The sequence below is a fragment of the Schistocerca nitens genome, chromosome 8 (assembly GCF_023898315.1).
Source record: "Schistocerca nitens isolate TAMUIC-IGC-003100 chromosome 8, iqSchNite1.1, whole genome shotgun sequence".
NCBI lineage: Eukaryota > Metazoa > Arthropoda > Insecta > Orthoptera > Acrididae > Schistocerca > Schistocerca nitens.
Window position 1 is genome coordinate 277,781,273 of NC_064621.1, and position 19,540 is coordinate 277,800,812.

Below are 19,540 nucleotides of genomic sequence, written 5' to 3' on the forward strand. Positions count from 1 at the left end.
TCTTCTCCAAACCCGTTATCGTCCATGTTTCACTTCCATACATGGCTACACTCCATACAAATACTTTCAGAAACGACTTCCTGACACTTAAATCTATACTCAATGTTAACAAATTTCTCTTCTTCAGAAACGATTTCCTTGCCATTGCCAGTCTACATTTTATATCCTCTCTACTTCGACCATCATCAGCTATTTTACTCCCTAAATAGCAAAACTCCTTTACTACTTGAAGTGTCTCATTTCCTAATCTAATTCCCTCAGCATCACCCGATTTAATTTGACTACATTCCATTATCCTTGTTTTGCTTTTGTTGATATTCATCTTATATCCTCCTTTCAAGACACTGTCCATTCCATTCAATTGCTCTTCCAAGTCCTTTGCTGTCTCTGACAGAATTACAATGTCATCGGCGAACCTCAAAGTTTTTACTTCTTCTCCATGAATTTTAATACCTACTCCGAATTTTTCTTTTGTTTCCTTTACTGCTTGCTCAATATACAGATTGAATAACATCGGGGACAGGCTACAACCCTGTCTCACTCCTTTCCCAACCACTGCTTCCCTTTCATGCCCCTCGACTCTTATAACTGCCATCTGGTTTCTGTACAAATTCTAAATAGCATTTCGCTCCCTGTATTTTACCCCTGCCAGCTTCAGAATTTGAAAGAGAGTATTCCAGTTAACATTGTCAAAAGCTTTCTCTAAGTCCACAAATGCTAGAAACGTAGGTTTGCCTTTTCTTAATCTTTCTTCTAAGATGAGTCGTAAGGTTAGTATTGCCTCACGTGTTCCAACATTTCTACGGAATCCAAACCGATCTTCCCCGAGGTCCACTTCTACCAGTTTTTCCATTCGTCTGTAAAGAATTCGCGTTAGTATTTTGCAGCTGTGACTTATTAAACTGATAGTTCGGTAATTTTCACATCTGTCAACACCTGCTTTCTTTGGGATTGGAATTATTATATTCTTCTTGAAGTCTGAGGGTATTTCGCCTGTCTCATACATCTTGCTCACCAGATGGTAGAGTTTTGTCATGACTGGCTCTCCCAAGGCTATCAGTAGTTCTAATGGAATGTTGTCTAGTCCCGGGGCCTTGTTTCGACTCAGGTCTTTCAGTGCTCTGTCAAACTCTTCACGCAGTATCTTATCTCCCATTTCGTCTTCATCTAAATCCTCTTCCATTTCCATAATATTGTCCTCAAGTACATCGCCCTTGTATAAACCCTCTATATACTCCTTCCACCTTTCTGCTTTCCCTTCTTTGCTTAGAACTGGGTTGCCATCTGAACTCTTGATGTTCATACAAGTGGTGCTCTTCTCTCCAAAGGTCTATTTAATTTTCCTGTAGGCAGTATATATCTTACCCCTAGTGAGACAAGCCTCTACATCCTTACATTTGTCCTCTAGCCATCCCTGCTTAGCCATTTTGCACTTCCTAACGATCTCATTTTTGAGACATTTGTAATCCTTTTTGCCTGCTTCATTTACTGCATTTTTATATTTCTTCTGTTACCCAAGGATTTCTATTAGCCCTCGTCTTTTTACGTACTTGATCGTCTGCTGCCTTCACTACTTCATCCCTCAGAGCTACCCATTCTTCTTCTACTGTATTTCTTTCCCCCATTCCAGTCAATTGTTCCCTTATGCTCTCCCTGAAACTCTCTACAACCTCTGGTTCTTTCAGTTTATCCAGGTCCCATCTCCTTAAATTCCCACCCTTTTGCAGTTTCTTCAGTTTCAATCTGCAGTTCATAACCAATAGATTGTGGTCAGAATCCACATCTGCCCCTGGAAATTTCTTACAATTTAAAACCTGGTTCCTAAATCTCTGTCTTACCATTATATAATCTATCTGATACCTTTAAGTATCTCCAGGATTCTTCCATGTATACAACCTTCTTTTATGATTCTTGAACCAAGTGTTAGCTATGATTAAGTTATGCTCTGTGCAAAATTCTACAAGGCAGCTTCCTCTTTCATTTCTTCCCACCAATCCATATTGACCTACTATGTTTCCTTCTCTCCCTTTTCGTACTGACGAATTCCAGTCACCCATGACTATTAAATTTTCGTCTCCGTTCACTACCTGAATAATTTCTTTTATCTCGTCATACATTTCATCAATTTCTTCATCATCTGCAGAGCTAGTTGGCATATAAACTTGTACTAGTGTAGTAGGCATGGGCTTTGTGTCTATCTTGGCCACAATAATGCGTTCACTATGCTGTTTGTAGTAGCCTACCCGTACTCCTATTTTTTTATTCATTATTAAACCTACTCCTGCATTACCCCTATTTGATTTTGTATTTATAACCCTGTAATCACCTGACCAAAAGTCTTGTTCCTCCTGCCACCGAATTTCACTAATTCCTATATCTAACTTTAACCTATCCATTTCCCTTTTTAAATTTTCTAATGTACCTGGCCGATTAAGGGATCTGACATTTCACGCTCCGATCCGTAGAACGCCAGTTTTCTTTCTCCTGATAACGACGTCCTCTTGAGTAGTCCCCGCCCGGAGATCCGAATGGGGGACTATTTTACCCAAGAGGACGCCATCATCATTTAATCATACAGTAAAGCTGCATGTCCTCGGGAAAAATTACGGCTGTAGTTTCCCCTTGCTTTCAGCCGTTCGCAGTACCAGCACAGCAAAGCCGTTTTGGTGAATGTTACAAGGCCAGATCAGTCAATCATCCAGACTGTTGCCCCTGCAACTACTGAAAAGGCTGCTGCCCCTCTTCAGGAACCACACGTTTGTCTGGCCTCTCAACAGATACCCCTCCGTTGTGGTTGCATCTACAGTACGGCCATCTGTATCGCTGAGGCACGCAAGCCTCCCCACCAACGGCAAGGTCTATGGTTCATGGGGAGGGGGGGGGTGTTGAGGTAGATGACACTATTGAAATGAGCAGAGAATTTTTTTTTTTAGGCTTTGAAATTATAGCAGAAAGCTACGACGTTTTTGAGATTTGGCTGTGGTTTTATGATGTTATTATTACAATGACGATGTGTATAATGCTGTTGAGGTACTTTTATGATCAATAAGATGATGCTACCGTATATGAGGAATGTGATTACGTGTTTACACGTATATGAATAATGAATAGAAGTTAGGGACTCTGGTTTGTGAAAAACGACGTTGGAAAGCAAGAATCGTACTTTAAGAGTTATGAAATGTGTGTACATGCGTGAATGTATCAAAATGACACCGAAAATTTTTTGGACTCTGTTATTTTTATAGGATTTTGTTTCTACACATTTGTAACGCAAATTCTTGACGTGTGAATTTTTTTTTATATATCAGACTGTCACTGTAGTGCAAACTGCTGTCGTAAATATTTCGGTAAGAAAGCTAAGTGACGTTAATGTAATGCATTGTGGGCACCCACCTGTGCCAGTTGCCTGGAGAAAAAGCCATTAGGTGGAGAAAAAAGAGGCCATTAACCTCGCTATTGACATTCCTTTACAGAAAGCATCGCAAATACGACATGTTCATTACTTGGAAACATATAATTATATTGTGGAGCGCATACTTTGTGCTACTACTGAAATGCTTATAAACTGATGGGAAATATTCTTACATCTGCACACCTGATTATGACAAGTGTCTTTCTACGAGAGTTGAGAGAATTTCTACTAACTTATGAAATGCCACATGACTATTGAATGATATTTTTATGCTTTGCTTTACATAGTTGCTTATTTCATTTGATATCTGGTTTCTAGCTGTGTCGCAGCATTGGTTTTATAAAATAAAATTAAATGCATTTGCTAATGTGAATACTTTCTGTCAACAGATCTATCAAATAATAATTTTATGATCCACATTTTTCGAAAACAGAGCACTTGGAAAGGAAAGAACAATAAGAAGGGACTAATAACAGGAGACGAGATACTGGCAGAAGTAAAGCTGTGAGTACCGGACGTGAGTCGTGCTTCGGTAGCTCAGATGGTAGAGCACTTGCCCACGAAATGTTAATGTCCCGAGTTCGAGTCTCGGTCGGGCACACAGTTTTAATCTGCCACGAAGTTTCATTATTTATTCTGTTTTCTTTTAATGCTCATGTGTGAAGTTGATGTTTCAGAAGTTATTCTGATCTTTTATGTATGTACTTATGTCATAATTCCTGTAACACTGATGTATCTGTTATTTCGATTCTTTTGTAAAGCCCATATTACTACAAATGTTATCTGTATTGTTATGTTCTTTAATGATGTATTTTGTACCTTTGTTATTGTATTCTCATGTTATAAAATTGTAATTGACACCAGTTCATCAAATTAAGTAACTTGTAAGCATTCATTTCACTGCACACATTTCTGTTGGTCATAGTATATGCACAATATGTGAAAAAAAGAGGACTGTTAGTGGTCGCACGTGTGTTGATAATTCAGCAAGGGACTGGTTAACAGCATTGCTGGTTCTAAGGGCATTTCAAAAAAAAATTTTTGTGAGTGCACAAGTGGTGGTTCATGGACTTGCTATATTATCTGCAAGACTCTTCAATGGTGATTGTGCACCTGCACAGTCACAACGGATGGCTGCTAGCCGTCTCTACAAGAACTACAGTGGGTGTACATCTCTGGTGGCCCACCAGTACCATAATTTCTACCAGGACTACAGAGGGTCTGCTCTGTGATGAGCTACCTACCAATATTCTTCAAAACTTCGACTGACTCTACTGTGGGTTTGCTCTGTTGTGGCCCATTGCCTGGGTTTCCTCTGTTATGGCGCATTACCTGCCTGCATGTCAAGAGTCAGCATTGTCTTTCCGTTGGAAGGACAACACTACTTCTTCAGAACTGCCTAGAAATCCACTACTTCCGTGTGCATTGTCTTTTGCTGCTCAGACTTGGAAAAAAACTGCAATTTCTATTCTGATGAATGATCAGGGCTATCTTCATGAGAACAATTTTTGCTTTTGACCAACATTGCATCAATAAGTGTGTGCATTTGATATCTTTCTTATTGTAATTATTAAATTTTTTTTTCAGATCTGTATTGGCCACTGCCCACAACAATTTGTAAAATTTTTTGTGGGGAGCATGGGGGCTATGTGAGTAGGCTGTTTAGGTTTTTATATTGGTAATGACACGTAGCACTCTATGTGAAAATCACTGGCTGTGCTGTGTGCAGTCTGTGGCTGGTTGGCATTGTTGGAATATTCGCTGTTGTAGTGTTGGGCAGTTAGATGTGAACAGCGCATAGCGTTGGGCAGTTGGAGGTGAGCCGCCAGCAGTGGTGGATGTGGCGAGAGAGATGGCAGAATTTTGAGAGCGGACGATCTGGACGTGTGTCCATCAGAAAGAGTAAATTTGTAATATTGGACATCATGAACTGATATATATATATATATATACTATGACTTTTGAACACTATTGAGGTAAATAAATTGTTTCTTCTCTATCAAAATCTCTCATTTGCTAACTATGCCTATCAGTAGTTAGTGCCTTCAGTAGATAAAATCCTTTATTTAGCTGGCAATATTGGCGCTCGCTGTATTGCAGTAGTTCGAGTAACTAAGATATTTGTGAGGTAAGTGATTCATGAAAGGTATAGTTTGTTGTCAGTCAGGGCCATTCTTTTGTAGGGATTATTGAAAGTCAGATTGCGTTGCGCTAAAAATATTGTGTGTCAGTTTAGTGACGATCAGAATAAGTAAATAGAGAAATGTCTGAGTACGTTCAGTTTTGCTCAGTTGTTTGAAAATCAAAAACTTAAGGGGTTTACCAGCACAGCAATTCATTAATTTTTCTAAGGGGACGTTTCAGTGGTAATACTACATACCCCTGACTTACGTGTTCCGAACATTAGATAGCATCTCAGACCAGAAGCAATCACGAGAAGCTCAAATTAGAGTACAAACTGTGTAAAATGAACAATACCATGAACTGAAGCCCGCGCTCGGCTGCTTCTACGTCTTCAGTTGAGTTGGACACTGGTTCGTACCAGTCACTATTAAGCGTGATGCCCACGTATCCTGTAACAATAAACACGTACGTTTTATCGTTCCAGACATTTTAACAAAATGAATATAGCTGGTTATTATACTTTTAATACACATGAGACAGTGCTCCTCATTTGCATCCTAACAATGACTCAGATCAGCTTGAGATAGACTGGTGAAAGCTGAAGGTCAACGTACCATACAAAATTTTTCTTAGAAGTAGTTGTAAACTGAAAATGTTGTTCAGCCTTCGAAACAGAATATGTAAGATTATATGGCCATCAGGCATGGATGGGAAGGGTGGGTTTGCGGGGAGGAGGGGGAAGGGCTCGGGGATAAGCCGTGAAGATCAAGACATGTTAGGTGAAATGAAGGAGGTGGGGGGGGGGGCGAGGGGAGAGAGAGGGGCAAGTAACGGGAAGGAATTCATGATGTCAGCTGCATCGGGATGTTATGCAGTGATGAGGTGTGAAAATGTGTACCACACCGCGTTTTAGAACCCGAGATGTTCTGCTTACTAGGTAGTTGCGTTAACATCTGCGCCACCTGACACACTATTCACTGCAATTACGCGGACTATCTCGCTACACCCTTCGGCTGGTCCACATTTCCACCTACCGCCACCTTCAATTTACATAATGTGTATCGCAGCTGTGGATTTCACATGGTGTCTGCTTTTTCGGACATGTCCGGAAGAACAGTAACCCCGCATTCATATCGTATGGTATCACATACAATTGTGAAATCACATGATTTCTTCTCGCACCCCCCCCCCCTCAAAAAAAGTGGTTGAAGAATTTATACACCGAAGAGCCAAAGAAACTGGTATACCTGCCTAATATCGATTATCGAGTAGGGCCCCAGCGAGCAAGCAGAAGTGCCTCAACAAGACGTGATATACGTCGACTAATGTCTGGAATAGTGCTGGAGGGAACTGAGAACATGAATCCTGCAGGGGTGTCCATAAATCCATAAAAGTACGAGAGGTGGAGATCTCTTCCGAACAGCGCGTTACAAGACATCCCATATAATTTCAATAATGTTCATGTCTGGGGAGTTTGGTGGCCAACGGAAGTGTTTAAACACAGAACAGTGTTCCTAGAGGCGTTCTGTAGCAATTCTGGGCAGGTGATGTGTCGCACTGTCCTGCTCGAATTGCCCAAGTTCGTCGGAATGCACAATGGACATGAATGGATGCAGGTGATCAGACAGGATGCTTACGTACGCCTCACCTGTCAGAGTTGTATCTAGACGTATCAGGGGGTCCATATCATTCCATCTGCTCACGCCCCACACCATTACAGAACCTCCACCAGCTTGAACAGTCCCCTACTGACACGCATAGCCCATGGATTCATGAGGTTGTCTCCATACCCGTACACGTCCATCCACTCGATATAATTTGAAACGAGACTCGTGCGACCAGACAACATGTTTCCAGTCGTCAACAGTCCGATGTCGGTGTTGACGGGCCCAGGCGAGGCGTAAAACTTTGTGTAGTGCTGCCATCAAGGGTACACGAGTGGGCTTTCGGCTCCAGAAGCCCATATCGATAATGTTTCGTTGAGTGGTTCGCAAGCTGACGCTTGTTGGTAGTCCATCATTGAAATCTGCAGCAACCTGCGGAAGGGTTGTACTTCTGTCACGTTGAACAATTCTTTTTAGCCGTCGTTGGTCCCGTTCTTGCAGGATATTTTTCCGGCCGCAATGATGTCTAGTGTTGAGTTTGTATCTGTTCTTGGGCGCTATGACCGACCTCATTTGAACTCTTCTATCAAGAGAGTTAATTTGGAGCTGGAACGGCTGCTCATGTCGGGTGCAGGGTCACACATGGTGTGGTTCCTGTTGATTCTCTCAGTAGGTGGGATTATACTAGGCATGGCCTTCACCTCAACAGGAAGGGGAAGGGTAAATTGGCACCCATCCATGAAAAGCACATCGAACATTAAAGTAATATTTGGTTATGTGGAGTAAAGGACGTAAGAACATCCATTTCGAGAAAACAAGACAATGAAAGAGCTGGAAGTAAAACAGATCATTCTATCGCAGTCTGATATAGCAAGGAATGGAGAAAAAAGTGTCCATTACTGTCACCTGCAATTTTGCGTGAGTGAGAGTTTCAAACCACTCACAACACTGACAACACAATTATAAACCTTACTTAATGTTACCCGTCACAGGTCGTCTTCACATTCTCAAGACAGATAATAATGAAAATAAGCTTAAAAGTTAAAAGGGGACCGACACAAATTAAATCGAAATTTTAACATGTATTTCACTATCAAAGACTGAAAAAAACACGTTATCCTTTATCTCGTCATAACTAAAATATGTGAAATACAATACCGCACTGTCATAAGAAGGGAACAGTCTTCTACTATCAAACACAAAAAAAAACACATTGTTGATTGTAGACAATGTCACTGACAATGAAATTTTCTCAGTTGTGATGATGACCCATTGCTTTCTTTTTCTGCTGTGACGTCATTCTATTTTACATATTATAATGTAGAAGTAATCTACATGGTTTCATTATTAACTTTGTAACATATTTACCGTGTTTTCTATCTTGTACATCTGCAGATTTGTTGTTTAAATTACGTGATTGCGCCGGAATGGAAGCCATTTTAGAAATCAAAACTTTGTGTTAGACAGACAGTAAATAACAGTCCGTGCTCAGATGGTAGACATATTTAATGTGTACGAATTATTATTTGACCCCGAATCTGAAGTCCTTCACGACCGTAACCATAAGCGTATCCCATTAGGTGTCACCTGCTGACTGCATTTTTGGTACGTTCAGTTATTTGGGAAGTTTGTAAGACAGCAGTTGGCACTGCGGCCTTCCTCACACACACCGCAATTTTTAACTTATTGGCTTGATGGATAAGTTCGTAGCGTTTCTCCGCAAGTTTAATAAACACAACACATGCACATAACAGAGTCTTTAATCATCAACTTATTCTTCTACAATATTCAAATGTGTCTGCCAGAATTTGGGTAGCTTTTCGATTCTGCGACTACTTAAATTACGTGACTTTGAGTTGAAGCACTCGTCGGGCGGTGTTCGGAGTGCATTTTCATCCCGAAATGAAGTTCCGTGAAGATTTAACGATAGAGAACGGGAAAGGTTAAAATCTGAAGGCGCAAGATCAGGTGAATAAGGTGGGTGCGGAATGACTTCCCAACCCAACTCCTGTACAGTACTTTTTGTCCCTACAGCAGAACGCGGGTGGGCGTTGTCGTGTAATATCATCATTTGACGCAGTCTTTCTATTCGTTGTTCTTGGACTGCCTCTGTAAGACGTCTCAGTTGTTGACAACAAATGTCAACAGTGATGGTTACATACCAGTAAAGCAGTTCGTAGTAAACAATATCGTCGCTGTTCCACCAGACGCATAGCATTATCTTTTGTGAATGCGCGCAGGTCTTTATGTGCAGGTCTTTACTGCATTGTTTGGGCTCATCCATTCCTTTATTTCCCTTACGTTAACATAAAGACACCATTCCTCGTTGCCAGTAACGATACAGGACTGGAGTGGTCAGTCTTGTTCAAGAGCCAGTTCATGATGTCCAAGCAGAGATGCACATATGGCCACTCGCTGATGTTTGTGATTTCGGCCTAGAGCATGCGGTACCCACACACTCGATTTCTGAACGGCCCCCACTACATGCAAATGTCGCACCATGATGGAATGAACACAGTTCATCACATTTGCCAGTTATCGAGTACACCGACGTGAATTATTGTGGATTAATGCTTTTAAAAGATGTTTGTCAAACCCGAAGGTCTTACTGAACGTGAAGGGTCGCTAATGTCCAAACAATCCTCCTTTAATGGAGGATTTTTCTGTGCACTGGGATTTTCCCCATACACGTTGCAAATGTTTCTGACCGCCTCCGCTGCTGTCTCCCCCTTCCTGAACTCAAACAGAAGAATACGTCGGAAATGTTCCTATTTCTCCACTTAGCACTCCATTTTCTAGTGTCCACAACTCCACTCACTATCTCTAAATGACAAAATTATAATATCTAAACTCAGCTAACAACAGTTAACTGTAAATAAAAAATGACAATCGATAAATAAACCCAAAGCAATAGGAATACTCACTTGCAAAACATAACGCTGCGAGCTTGTGCACCAATCTAATAGAAGTATTCAAAAAACTCTACAAGACGGTAGTAAGTGGATGACGACGCAGCAGAACATATCACAAAGTATCTTCAGCGCAACTCACCTTGCTGCGTGGCCTTGTATTGCTCTTGGTACATGTGATAGACCCGCGCATGCGCCTTGATGAGCGTGTGGGCCGCCAGGTAGTCTCCGATGCCTGGAGCGGGCTGGCTGGGTGCAGCCCCGCCCTGGTTGGCGTAACCGCTCACAATCGCCGGAGGCTCGTTGAACGTTATCCAGAACTTCACCTGAACGGCAAGTCATAAACAGTGTGACAAGTCCTATTATCAGACACGCCTTGAATATTCACATACACAATGTTTATACGTTTTCTCAATTTTTAACCGAACATCTGCGAGACACCATATCGTACGTGGTGGAAGGTACCTCTGATATCACCCTTTCCTGTCCCATTGACAACTGGTTTGTAGGCCGCAAAAGAAAGTTTCAGGAATGAGGAAAATGAGATCAAAATTCAGTACGAAAGGACATCAGTTATAGTATTGGCTGATAGCATTACTTTTCACAGCGAGAGGAAGAACTGCTAGATCTGTTGAATCGAATGAGCAGTCTAATGATCACACACTGCTTGGTAGTAGCAGAAATGAGGCTATCGATAAGCTTAACATGAAAATTCGGGACCACGTATTAGAGGAAGTGAAGAAATTCTGTCGTCGTAGAAACAAAGTAAGCCATGACGGACGAAGCATGGACGATACAATAATCATAATTGTAAAAGCCGAGAGTGAATTCCTGACCAAAAGAAATCTACTACAGTATAACATAGTCCTTTGTGTGAGCAAGAAATTTTTCAGAATGTGCGTATGAAGCACAGCATTGCGTAGCAGCATTGCATAGCACAGCATGGTCTATGGGAGAATCAGAAAACAAGAGAATCGAAACGAAGGAGATGTTGGCAATTGTTCTGGCCACTTTGATAAAAAATGAAATCGGAAAGGACAAAAATTTGAGGAAAACAGTGAAATGAAAGATCATAGGACACGTGTTACGAAACCAACAAATGATTGCCATAGTATTTGTGGAAACTGTGGAGGGTAAAAGCTGTATGGAAAGAAGAGATTGGAATAGATATAAATAGCTGAGGACGCTGGATGCAAATGTGACTTGTAAGATGAGAGAAGAAAAAAATCTGAACGACTTTCGGTAAGCCATAGTACAATTTGTTATAATTTCTCTGGTTTTCCGAATATAATCATTAAACGAGATTTGTTTCGACTAAAGTAGCGTGTTTCCTGACTTCGCTTGGGACGCATGCTCTAAATTGCAAAAATGAGCTTTTCCGTTTGCGTATGCCTCTCTGCTTGTAGTGGCTGCTACGGGCGTTTCTTGGACACCTCTGTAACGTCTCCGCTCAATAAACGCACCCGTTTTCTGTATCTTCTGCGTCCATTCCATTAATCCCACCTATTAAGAGCAACAAATTGACGTTTAATATCCAAGAATCGGTCTATCAAGTGCTCTGTGAGGCACTCCCGTGGTTACGTTTCCTAGGGTTTTTCGACTTAATCTCCGATTGGTATCCGCTTTTCCTACAACTTACTTCGTGTGATCGTTCTCCACAACGTCGCTCTCGGCGGATAGTCATAGCTATAGTAAGATTTTGCTACTGGTTCCAGCAATGCACAGCCTGTAGTGCAATCGAATAGTGTTTTTTTCTTTCCACATATTTATGACCAACTCATTTACTATGGTTGAGTTCCACTGCCAGTACCTGCAACAACCTCGGGTGTTCAGTAGGTGTTCTTACACTTCTCTACAGCTTTCTGGCGTCCACCTCTATCATGCCAGATTGTCTGCTTGGGTGGATGGAGAAGAAGGTGATACTGCAAAAGTGCTGCACGAGGCGTGTGGCTTTCTTCAGTACTTCATATTTGTCAGCAAAATAGATCATAAACAAAACAATATTTTAGTACAGTAATTTAACTATCAAAGAACTTATACCACGCTTTTAGGCCTCACTGTAGAGACGTGAAAACACTTACCAACGAAAACAATGTACAAGTCCTGGACAGTGTTAACGTAAAAGGATTTGTCTTTTAAACGGGAATTACATTGCAGATCGACCGATTCCATGTGCAAGATGTACAGCGGCACTTCCATCCGAAATGGCGAATGGTCTCTAAAACAGCACAAAAACTGATTTGCAGTTTCATCGAGGGTGTGGAAATCTAGTCCTCTAATTAATTAAAAGCCACAGTGAATTATTCAAAATTCACGTACTCTTTAATGCCACTGAGCTTAGGGAAGTAGAAAGAGTTTCTACTTAGAGAAATGGGCAGTGTTTCTAGTTAGAAGTTGTCCCATCCAAAATGTGATTTTCCACTTTACCGATGAAATCAGAATCGTGTTGTTCCTCACCTTGCAATGCCTTACTGAGCGAAGTCTCAGTCAACTATATTTAAAATTCAAGGTTTCGAATCAAGTCCGAACTTTGTAATTTTTGATCTTACTTTTTTCTCTCATCAGAAATTCAATAATAGTAGGGGCTCTAATCGAAAACTCGTTCCATGTATGTTTTATGACTTGTTGTAATATATAACGTCTCCATACTCTGCGTTCAGCTCCATCAGAATCTGTTGCAAATGACGATGTCATAATGTGTGCCACATCAGAAAATTTACTGTCTGCGCCACCAATTCTAACACGTGTTCTGGGCCTGCATATTTAATTCAAAGTTGTTCTTGATGCACAGTGCCATGAATCTCGTACAAATCATCTATCGATCTTTGTAATTTTTAGCTCTTTCACGTCAAGTAAATCTTCTACATGGAATTGTAATGTGGCTTTTTTCGGTACTCGCCGATTATACTGTGTATAACAGGTACTGAGAGTTCTCATCCTTGTCCTCTGTGGCTCCAATTCATTTGTAAACGATTATGAAGATAGATAGCTGGAGTGTCTCCTTTTGCGCCAACAGCCACTGGATCTATGAATTTTCTTTATACGATGACCAAACAGCGAAGGATAAACTGGAGTCACACCACGATTGTGCACAATAGGAGAAAGTCTTGCCGATCACCATAAGTCTCACAAAATGTTGGAGCAAAGAGTCGCATCGAACTGCTAAAAGAAATATCGCGCTATACCGAGAAGGACCGAACAAAATCCAGATGTAATGCTGAGACGGGCCGAGTTTTGGACTGCATGCCATCAGCACATTGTGTACCTATGAAAGTTTATCACGCCTTGGTCAACCTTGTGGTTACCACTTGCATAATCCGCAAACAACTTCACGGAGCTGCTTCTTACGATACTTCAGAGATTATCACCACCACCATCATCATCATCTGCATTCATGGATTAGCTACGAGGAAGCTGTTCCGGATTCAGCATCTTAGCTTCAACGGTTCCGGTTCGATCTATGTTCCTCATCTCTGTGGTATTCATAGGAAAACCTTTTTTGGGATTATGTTGTTGCATTCTGTCTATATGTTGTTCCTAGGTCTGCTTATCTGTGTCGACTGTTTCTCTTATTGCAAATATTTTAAGCTCATTGCTGACATATTCTTTTCTTATGATGTCTTCTACTTTACATTCTTTAACTGATCTGAGGAATTTCAAGTATTTGTGGAACTTGGCATGTCTCCTTATATGCCACTGCTTTGATGATTGTAAGTTGTTGAAATCCGCAATAGGTAATAAGACCGCACATTTATGCCAATGTTTACATTTATATGATGAGTGAAGCTGTTCTTGGAATGACTTGCACAGTGAGGTTATGTTTCCTCTCGCGGTACTCTGTTCCCCGATTATTATCGCCCCCATCTCGTGGCCGTGCGGTAGCGTTCTCACTTCCCACGCCCGGGTTCCCGGGTTCGATTCCCGGCGGGGTCAGGGATTTTCTCTGCCTCGTGATGGCTGGGTGTTGTGTGATGTCCTTAGGTTAGTTAGGTTTAAGTAGTTCTAAGTTCTAGGGGACTGATGACCATAGATGTTAAGTCCCATAGTGCTCAGAGCCATTTGAACCATTTTTGATTATTATCGAGCCTCTGTCGGTGTGGGTAACCCATGGCCCGCGAAGTACCAACACGGACAATGTAATGTAACAGCCATGTAACGCCTGTGCAGATACTAAACAATAAAAGGTATGGTGCTTGTTCTAAGTCGTTATTGACGGTTCGTTGTGGTGGAAGATGGTCATTTTAAGCATGTACTATCTTAAGCCACACCTTATTGCATATGACACCCAAAATTTTTTATTTCCTTGTCTTATAATTAAAGAGATATGCAGTTTGAAAGAATATATACATTACTTTCGGATATCCTGAACAAAGACCTATTTCATTTTACTCGTGACTGAACTGAGTGAGCTGGTTCGCAATACCACTGTTTGCGGAATACTTCTTGATTCCTATAATGAAGCTTTTCCTACTCCATAAAGCTTCCATATTTTATGACACAGATTGCCGTGTGCGTCAGGGTCTCTTACGAACCACTAACCATGTCAGAATTAGACAGAATATAGTTCCCTTCGGTGAACTGGTTACGGGGCAGTGAGTGCGGAAGTTAACGTGAACTTAGTAATAAAATACACTGCCGCAAAAAAATGTGCATCTGGAAAGACGACACAGATTGTGATCCGATGACGGCATATGTCACCAGAGGAATGGTAGATGTATTGATAATGGTTTCGAAATTGTCCGCCAACAGGTATCGTAGCAGAATAGCTACCAGATTGACATCTGCGTCTACCGCCTAGTGGGGAATACTCACAGTCAGAAGGCTCAGTGTAAAGAAAGCAGGTAACCATGTCATGGAGATGCACTCGTACTTCCTACAACCGAGAGAATTTGAAAGAGGCCAAATTGTCGCCTCCAGAGTGGCGGAATGATCCTTTCGGAGAACTGCTACACAAGCTGGACATGCTGCGCCAGTTGTGCAACGATTCTGGTATCAGTGGTCACGTCTTCATTCTCACACCCGTGGACGACGTTCTGGACGTTCGCGCCGCACGGACACAAGCCAGGATCGTCTTATTGCAACGAGATCAGTGGCAGATCATACAGCTGCCACAACACAGATAAGAGTGCTTATGAGCCCAGACGTGTCAACACCAGCTGTTGCGAACCGATTACTAGCAGTGGACTACGCAGGCTTCTAGCCCGTCTTCCATCGAGCCACAGCATCGATGGGCACGGCTTGGCTCGTCCCGCCAGAGAGTGACTTGTAATGGCGTGTCGTGGTCTTCAGCGATGAAAGCAGATTCTGCCTGCACACAAGTGATGGTCATTTGTGCGTTCGACGTAGATCCGCTGAGGGCTGTCTCGTAGAGACAATGGAATCACCCCAAGCGTTGTGGTCTGGAGTACTATAAGCTACAAACCTCGTCCAGATTTGTTGTTTGTGAAGCGGATGCTAACCAGTGGTCGGTACGTGTAAATGTTGTTAGACCCGTTCTTTTGTCGTTCTTGCAACAGGAAGGTGCTGCTCGCGCACGCACTGCCCTTTCGACTTCACGTGCTGCGCAACAAGTGCAGCAACTTCCCAGCCACCACATTCTCCGGACTTCTCTCCAATCGAACGCATGTGTGACGTGATGGGACGTGAAGAGACTCTTGCAACCCGTCAGCCAACAACTCGTATACCACCACGTGAACTGGTCGAGCAGGTGTGACATTAGGTATCCCACGATAATATCCCCTCTGTATGATCGACGAGATGTCACAGTCAGCTTGTGCAGTGTCGCCCGTGGAAGTTACACTGCGTACTAATATTGGTGTTTCAGCATGGGTCGATAAGTGGTACCTCAGAACCGCTTGTGCTAGTGATCTATAAAAGTAATCATTTTATGTACTCCCTATACAGTGCTGCAACAATAAATCTTGAGTGAGTTGGAAACTTCTTACAAGGTGTACAAATTTCTTTTCTTTCCAGCAGTAAACTAAGATGAAACCATGGGTAACAGTAGAAACACAGTTGGTCGGTGAAAGAAGGAAGTACCAAAATGTTCATGGAAACTCAGGAATACAAAAGTATAAGTCATTTAGGAATGGGGATCGATGACCTAGCAGTTTGGTCAGTTCTCTTCACCCTTCCTCCCCCCTCCCTTTTTCAACCGACAAACCATTTAGGAACGAAATAAATTGTAAGTACGGGGAAACTAAGGCGAAATGGCTGCATGAAAAATATGAAGAATTCAGAAAAGAAATGATTGTCGTAAGGATTGTCTCAGCAAACAGAAAAGTTAACGGCCTTTTGTGAAATTAAATGGAAGGGTGGTAACATTAAGATACGATGGGATACCTACTGTTAAATGCAGGGGGGGGGGGGGGTGCGGATACGTGGGAAAAGTACACTGAAGGCCTCTATGAGGAAGAAGCCTTGTCTAATGACATGATAGAAGAAGAAACAATAGTCGATAAAGAAGAGATAAGGGTTACAGTTTTAGAGTTAGAATTTAAAAGAGCTTTCGAAAACTAAAGATTCAATGAGGCAGAAAGAATAGATAACATTTCTAAAATCATTGTGGGGAAGTGGCAACAGAACGACTATTCACGTTGCTGTGTAGAATTTTTAAATCTGGCGATATAACATCTGACTTCCAGAACCCCATAATCCACAGAATTACCAAGATTGTAAGAGCCGACAAGTGCGAGACTTACCGCACAATCAGCTTTACAACTCATGCATCCAAGTTGCAGACAAGAATAATATACAGAAGAACGGAAAATAAAATTGAAGATGTGTTAGATGACGATCAGTTTGACTACAAGAAAGGTAAAGGCACCAGAGAAGCAATTCTGACTTACCGTTGGACAATGAAGCAAGACTAAAGACAAATAAACACACTTTCGTAGGATTTATCGACCTGGAAAAAGCGATGGAAAGTGTAAAATGATATTAGATATTCGAAATTCTGAGAAAAATATGGTTAAGATATAGGGAAAGCCGGGTAACATATGTGAGGGAACGATAATAGTGTAAGACCGAGAACAAAAAATGGTTCAAATGGTTCTGAGCACTATGGGACTTAACATCTGAGGTCATCAGTCGCGTGGTTCCAGACTGAAACGCCTAGAACTGCTCGGCCACTGCGGCCGGCACCACGAACAAAGTGCTCGGATTGAAAAGATGTAAGAGAGGAATATAGACTTTTGACCCAACTTTTGAATCTGTACGTCGAAGCAGCAATAACGGAAATATATAAAGGTTCAAGAATTTAATTAAAATTCACGATGAAAGGATATCAATGATAAGATTTGCTGATGACATTGCAGTGGAGAAAGTGAAGAAGAAATACAGCATCTGCTGAATGGAGTGAACACTCTAATAAGAATAGAATGTGCATTGAGAGTAAACCGAAGAAACATGGAAGTAGTGAGGACTAGCAGAAATCACAACAGCAAGAAACTTAACATTAGAACTGGAGATTACGAGGTAGATGAAGTTAACGAGTTCTGCTTCGTAGGCACCAAAATAACTCATGACGGACGGATCAGGAAGGACATAAAAGGCAAACTAGCACCAGCAAAAATATTAGTCCTGGCCAAGAGAAGCCTACTAGTACTACAGATACGAAGAAATTTCTGAGAATGTACATTTGCAGCACAACATTCTACGGTTGTGAAACATGTACTATTTCAGAAGAGAAGCTGTTGAGCTACAGGAGAATGTTGAAAATTAGGTTGACTGATAAAGTAATGAAAGAGGAGGTTCTCCGTAGAGTCGGCGACAAAAGGAATATACGAAAAGCACTGACAAGACGAAGGGGCAGACTCGGTAGGAAAGGACTACGTGGAAAACACTGACGAGAAGAAGGGTGAGGATAGTAGGACATCAGTTCAGACACCACGGAATCAGTACTATGGCACTAGAGGGAGCCGTAGAGGGTAAGTACTGTACAGTAAGACAGAGATTGGAGTACATTCTGCAAATAATTATGAAGATAAGCTAATAAGTTGCAAGTGCTGCTCTGAGACGAAGAGGTTGGCACAGGAGAGGAATTGGTGGCAGGCATGTTAAACCAGTCAAAAGACTAATGACTCAAACAGAAAAAGGACTTCAAACCATTGAATGTTCTTTACTTGTCTGCTGATACGTTCACAGAACTCTATTTCCAGTTTCATTAATAATTTCTCTTCCAGTGTATATTGTCTTTTCAATTATTTCAGTTCACTGTTACGTATTTCCACTTGTCTCTGTAATTGAGGTTGTCGTGAGCCATAGGTGGCAGTGACTATCGAGCCGTTTTCACTCGCTATAGTTGGGAGTGATGTAACTATAACTCCTGTCTCTAGGATTAGTTTAGTTTGAATGGGAAAGGTGGAAACGTACATATTCTGATCTTCAGATGGGACACTAGGGAAATTTGTATCCATCGTTTCCTTGATCGATTCATGTCGCTATTCCATTTCAAAATTTCGTTAAGGTAGTGTCTCATCTCTTATTCTCTTTTTTTTTTCTTTTTTCATATGTTTCTGCATTCAGTTATTTCAGCGTGGTTAGTAATAATAATAGTAATAATGATAATAGAAATAATAATGACGATGATGATAATTCCGTTAGGCTCAACGGCTCGGTATAAGTCTCTAAGTCAACCCCAGGAGTCCTACCGCAAACGGGGTACCTGCAAATTTAACGTGGAATGCACACAAAGTGACGTTTCCGGCGAATCACCGCATCGTTGAGAAGTGAAGGCTAATTTTAAGGCCAAATGAAATATTCCGTGGTCGGACCGGAAATCGATCTCGCGACTTTTCAGTTTCCACGCACGTGCTGTACTAATACACCACGATAGTCGACATTTCATCATTCATAACGCTTAATTCTAAGTGTGCTGTCAACTGGTTTACATATTGCTCGAAATGTCTGCAGTTTTTCATCCATGTCATTACTGTAATCTTAAATCGTTCCACAGTTCAAACTTCTAAAATGTGACATCTGTCTTCTGTGTATCATTAACAGTACGTCTAGTCATTCGCGTTGTTATTTTTATTATGTTAACTACGGATTATGCCGTTTAACTCCTTGGCCTTGGCAAAATGCCTAATGACGACTCCAGAAAGCTTATTCCAGAAAGCAGTATAGTAACAACGCATCATTTCAAGCCCGTTTTTGCTACTGTTATAATTTCCAGTGGGAATTACAATCATCTGACCATCCTGTTTTTGATTTTCTGTGGATTTCCCAAATCATTTCGCGTGAATGTAGACTGATGGCTTCCGCAACTCTTTCCCAGTTGTGCCTTTGACTCATATCTAACGACCTAGACAGCGAATAGATGTTAAAGTTCATTATTCCTTCGATTTTGTGAAGTTGGATCTACAACTGAAATGTAGTATGGCTTTAACATCGTTTCTTGATGTAAATGCATGCTGTGTGGAGGCAACCTAAAGTTGTTGTCAATTATGTGTTCCTCACTTACTGTTTCTAAGCAAGCTAAAAGTGTGAGA

General features: G+C 41.5%; 1 protein-coding gene across 1 annotated transcript in view; it reads right to left on the reverse strand.

The window, feature by feature from the left end:
- Positions 1-19,540, reverse strand: part of LOC126199002 (myrosinase 1-like) — a 122,494-nt gene that overhangs the window by 73,112 nt on the left and 29,842 nt on the right. Inside the window, exons 5-6 of the mRNA XM_049935681.1 lie at positions 10,192-10,375; positions 5,891-5,985 (exon numbers count right to left, since the gene is read on the reverse strand). Coding sequence (XP_049791638.1) covers positions 5,891-5,985; positions 10,192-10,375 — 279 coding nt within the window. The remainder of the gene's footprint in view (positions 1-5,890; positions 5,986-10,191; positions 10,376-19,540) is intronic.